Raw genomic sequence first — 5,447 nt, forward strand, 5'->3', positions numbered from 1 at the left:
AGATACATGTTTATAATAGCAAATACCCAACAAACAAAGTCCAAAAACACAATCCATTAATTATTAGAATAAAATATTATAAATATCTTATAATATATTTTATATTTATTTAGACTATTTCTAAATTAATATATATCTAATATTCTAAAAGTAAAAAATAGATCCGTAAACCTAACCGATCAAACACGAAATTCGCAAACCACCCAAACCAGACATTTTTGCTGCTTTTCGGCTTCCTAATTTTTGGCAATCTTAAAATATGTTTTCTTTCTCTTCATCAACAAAGATTTTAAGGCATACTTCAACATGTCAAAATTAAAACAGCTTGCATATGTTATGTCAAAATCTCATTTCATTACAACATGCAAATTACATCACACTACATAATACATCACACTACACAGGAAAATTACATCACTTTAATACATGTGTTGCAACTAATACAAACACAAATTACATTATGAACACCAGTGACAAACCTAGATAATAATCCATAAACTTAATCTTTATCTTTAGCGATTCTTCATTTTTCTTTAACTCCCTAGTTAAAATCCATAAGCTCGTCATTCTTGTTTTTCAAAGATCTAATCACATCCTTTACACGGTTGCTCATGTCTTCAACAAACCATTTAAAATAGTTAAATTTTTTTCTTCATCACCTTAAAATTACCATAATCATAAAACCTCCTTCCAGAATTCTTGTAAGTCTGTGATGTCATCAACGATGACTCAAGCTCACAACAACATCTACTCTTTTAGACCAAACTAATTTGTTGAGACAAATGAAAACCTTAATTCAGTCATGGGTGAAGAAAAAATTTAAAAAAAGAGTGAAAGAATAAGAAAAATAAAATAAAAAGATAGTAGATGAAGAAGAGGCGCTTGTTGTATCAAATATATTACATGAAGAAGAGGAAAGGGGGAGAGTTAGGATTACCAATTTATTTATATTTTTTTAATACTTTGCTATTATATATTAATATAATTGAAAAAATTTAAAAATAAAATTAATCTAAATATAAAATAAAAAAATTGAGTTGAAATAATTTTATGCTAATTTAGCAATCATAAGTAAATTAGAGTGTTATGCCATTAAAAATGTTTTTTTGAAGAGGAATTAAAATCGTAAAAAACTAAATATAAATTAACTAAAAATTAATTTCTAAAATGGAAGATCAATATAAAAAAAATACTAATAATAAAGGATCAAAGTTGAATTTATAAATGATCAGTACAAATAATTCTTGAAATACTCGTTAATTTATAACCAAAAAAAATGGAGGAAGTATTTGATTTTCTTGGGACTATATTTTGACATTTTTGTATTGATACTATTATTACTATTATATTCATTTAAATGTAAATTAAATATCATTTGTTTTCTATAATGAAATTTATATAGGTATTTAAAAGTGTATTTATAAAATGTTTTATTGATTTGAATATGGTTATTTTGTTATTATGCACATTAAATTGTGACATCGATATTCATGTTAGTTCATGTCTGTCGAATTCACATTCTGGTCGGCAACTCGCGTAAGAGAGAGAGAGTGTATGTGAGGTGTTCCTGTCTTCTTCTATACATAAAAAAAAGTTGCAACTCTTTCTCACTCACCACTCTTTTTCTTCTCTCTCCCACACCATCACTCTCTCTCTTCTCTCTCTCATCCACCATGTTCGTAGTTATGGATTCCATGGAAAAAACCTCTGAAAAGTGCTTAGATTCACAACTATGGCATGCCTGTGCTGGTGCCATGGTTCAAATGCCACCACTCAACACAAAAGTCTTTTACTTCCCACAAGGTCACGCTGAGCACGCTCATGGCAAAGTAGATTTCACCAAAACGCGCGTTCCTCCGCTTATCCTTTGTAGAATCTCCGCCATGAAATACATGGCTGACCCTGATACAGATGAAGTGTATGTCAAAATGAGGTTAACCCCTTTGAGAGAAAACGAGATGGATTTGGAACAAGATTGTTTCTTTGGAAAGAATGGCTTAGAGGGTCAAGAAAAGCCAGCTTCTTTTGCGAAGACGTTGACACAATCTGATGCCAACAATGGTGGAGGGTTCTCAGTTCCGAGATACTGCGCTGAGACTATTTTTCCTAGATTGGATTACTCTGCAGAGCCACCTGTTCAGACGATTATCGCTAAGGATATGCATGGACAGTGTTGGAAGTTTCGGCATATCTATAGAGGAACACCGAGGAGACATCTTTTGACTACTGGTTGGAGTAATTTCGTGAATCATAAGAAGCTTGTTGCTGGTGACTCGATTGTATTTTTGAGAGCTGAAAATGGAGATCTTTGTGTTGGTATAAGGAGAGCTAAGAAGGGTGGAATCGGCGGTGGAACGGATCAGTTTTCGAATTCTTCTGGTAATTGGAACCGTGTGTCATCATCATCACCTTTGTTTGGTGGTGGTTTCTTGTGTGGAAATGAGAATAGAAAAAGTGATTCTTTGATAGGAAAAGTTGCTTCTGAGTCAGTTGTTGAAGCTGTGAACTGTGCTGTGAATGGAAGATCTTTTGAGGTTGTGTATTATCCAAGAGCTAGTACTCCTGAGTTTTGTGTTAAGGTTTCTTCTGTTAAATCTGCAATGCAAATTCAATGGTGTTCTGGTATGAGATTCAAAATGCCTTTTGAAACTGAAGATTCTTCTAGAATCAGTTGGTTTATGGGAACTATTTCTTCTGTTAAAGTTCAAGATCCAATTCGTTGGCCTGATTCTCCTTGGCGTCTTCTTCAGGTAACAATAGTGAATAGCCTTTGATTGATTCTGAACTTTTGACTATTTTTTTTCTTTCTTATTTACTGTTATTGTACTGTTGAATTCAATGCAGAAGTAACAGTTTACAGTTTGTCAGATTGTGATGGTTTTTCTGATACAAACAATTAGTACTTGTTTATCACTTTAACTGTTTACTGCATATGAAAGTGACTTAGGTGAATGAGATTTTAAGCAACAATTTAATCAAAATATTTGACATTTGTTACTATATATAGAAGTATTAATGCTTTGAGTTTGTTCGAACTTTGAAGTAATTGTTCTAAATTTTCTTGTTTATGATGTCATGTTTTGTTTTTCAGGTAGTGTGGGATGAACCAGATTTACTTCAAAATGTGAAATGTGTAAACCCTTGGTTAGTTGAACTAGTTTCAAACATGCCGAATTTCAACCTCTCGCCATTCACGCCACCGAGAAAGAAACCGAGGTTTATCCAAGATCCATATTTTCATCTCATAAACCAACTTCCAATGCCAACAACGACAACAACATCATCAACACCGTCGTTCTCCAACATTAATCTTCTCAATTACGCGAACTCGTCTCTCTGTAACATTCAAGATAGTACTACGACTAATAGTTACTCTGCATCAAGCATACAGGGAGCCAGGCATGCTCAATTTGGACAAAATAACCAATCTGATTTTCCCTTCAACAAGCTTCACCATGACATGTTTCTTAGTAATTTGTCACTGTCGAGATTCGATCAACAACAAACTATTATTAGGCCCTACAAGAGTATCAACAACAATACTAAGAACACAGTTGACCTGTCTTGCTTGTTGAGTGTGGGAAATTCTGGTCAAAGTTTTAAGGAAGTATCCAATATTGAAGCAAAAGCACCCCACAAACATATTTTGTTGTTTGGAAAACTCATTCAAACCGAAGACAACAACAACGGTTCGAATATTTCAAAGAGCGGTTCTTTATCCGAAGGAGCTTCTTTGAAAACATCAAACATTTCTTCTTCTGAACCAGTTGAGAATTCTTCTGATGGAGGGTCACCTTTGTATAAGGATCAACAACAACATAAGACTGATATTGTTGGAACAGAAAATGTTACAACATTGTGCATGGCTTCATAAGACATTGATCAAGGAGCTAACTATTCTTATAAACAGATTCCCTTTGTTGTATCGTATGATTTATTGTTTTTTTTTTGATTTCGCATAACTCTATTTAGGTGCAAGTTAAGAAAAATATTGCTTATTTGGTTCTGAGAAATACTATGTTTCTGTTTTTGGTTGCAACTGAATAAACCCTTTGAGGAACTAAAGGGTAATATTTTCTTTAACTTGCACTTGCTTAAGGCAGTGAGGGAGAATCCCTTTTCTGATTATGGGATTATGTAACTATGAATGAATTTCTATCAAGGATATTTTATTTAGAACTTGTCTTGATTTTCTTCATTGAATGTTCAAGTTTCTTTGGTTTCAATTTAGTGAATATTTTGTCCTGTTGAGTTTCACAAATCACATCTAGTGACTCAAGATTATTTCAATAAATCCATTGTGATATCAAGTATGCAATAAACATTAATTGATTATGTAACTAAATCAAAATTGTTTATGAGGTAAATCAATATACTAGTTTTACTTAGCATACTTGCATGAAATCAATATACTTGTTTTAACTTACAAAATAGTCGCACAAGCAAGCACGCAGATTAGCAATGGTTCAACTAGCACGCAGGTTAGCGATGGTTCAACTGTAACAGAACAACTAGGAATCATATTTAATCATGTTTAAGTATGTCAAATCTATTATGAGACTATATTTAACTACAATTTAAATATGAAAAAATTGAGGGATTGTATTGTAGACATCTTGCATATCCTCAAAGACAACTTTAAATTGACATATGTATGTCAAAGATTGACATATGTTGAATATTGAGGTCTTGTGTTGTAGCCTCCTTTGCAATACCCTCAAAAATATTCTTAGATTAACATATGTTGAATATCAGACATGTGTTAAATACTAGACATTGTTACCGATCAGGAGTTGGAAGCCACAAAAGTTCTTGTGTTGTAGTCAGCCTTGCACAATCCTTAAAGACGGTCTTAAATTGACCATATGTATGTCAAAGATTGACATATGTTGAATATCAGATATTTCTTGAATACTAAACACTGTTATCGATCAGAAGTTGAAAGTTATAAATGTCGTTGTGCCTAGCCCACCTTTCACAATTTTTAAAGACGAGTCTAAATTAACATATGTATGTCAAAGATTGACATATGTTAAATACGAGACACATTATCAATCCGAAGTTGAAAGCCATAAAAATCTTAATTAGGTTTACTTCCTTAAAAAGAGTGCTTTTTTTATAAGTTATAACAAGTACTACTACTATGGTTGCAGGAGAAATGGTAAATTAATTACTTGCCTGTTTTGAGACAGTCAAACTAATGAGCAACTGCAGTCCAACAATAAAACAAATAGTGTTAGTACTTAGTACCAACCAACTCATATGGCCCACATTTTACCGATCTCAGTTACGGTCGATGGATAGGACATACATTGGACTATCAAGACAATGATGTATCAATTCTTCAATATTTCTCAACAATAATAAAAAAAAAAAAACAAAAACAATTTTAGCTCTTATTAAGGATTTTAGCAACAATAAAAACCTTGTTGTATACTCCGTAGGAC

The 5,447-nt window shown here is 32.5% G+C and overlaps 1 protein-coding gene across 1 annotated transcript; it reads left to right on the forward strand.

Annotated features, from left to right (window-relative positions):
* Positions 1-1,550: 1,550 nt before the first annotated feature.
* Positions 1,551-4,240, forward strand: LOC131622710 (auxin response factor 18-like). Its single transcript, XM_058893748.1, has 2 exons — positions 1,551-2,750; positions 3,092-4,240. Exons 1-2 carry the CDS (start codon positions 1,674-1,676, stop codon positions 3,872-3,874), a joined length of 1,860 nt encoding a protein of 619 aa, XP_058749731.1. The 5' UTR covers positions 1,551-1,673; the 3' UTR covers positions 3,875-4,240.
* The last annotated feature ends 1,207 nt before the right edge of the window (positions 4,241-5,447 follow it).

The sequence above is a fragment of the Vicia villosa genome, unplaced genomic scaffold (genome assembly GCF_029867415.1).
Source record: "Vicia villosa cultivar HV-30 ecotype Madison, WI unplaced genomic scaffold, Vvil1.0 ctg.000041F_1_1_1, whole genome shotgun sequence".
NCBI classification, from domain to species: domain Eukaryota; kingdom Viridiplantae; phylum Streptophyta; class Magnoliopsida; order Fabales; family Fabaceae; genus Vicia; species Vicia villosa.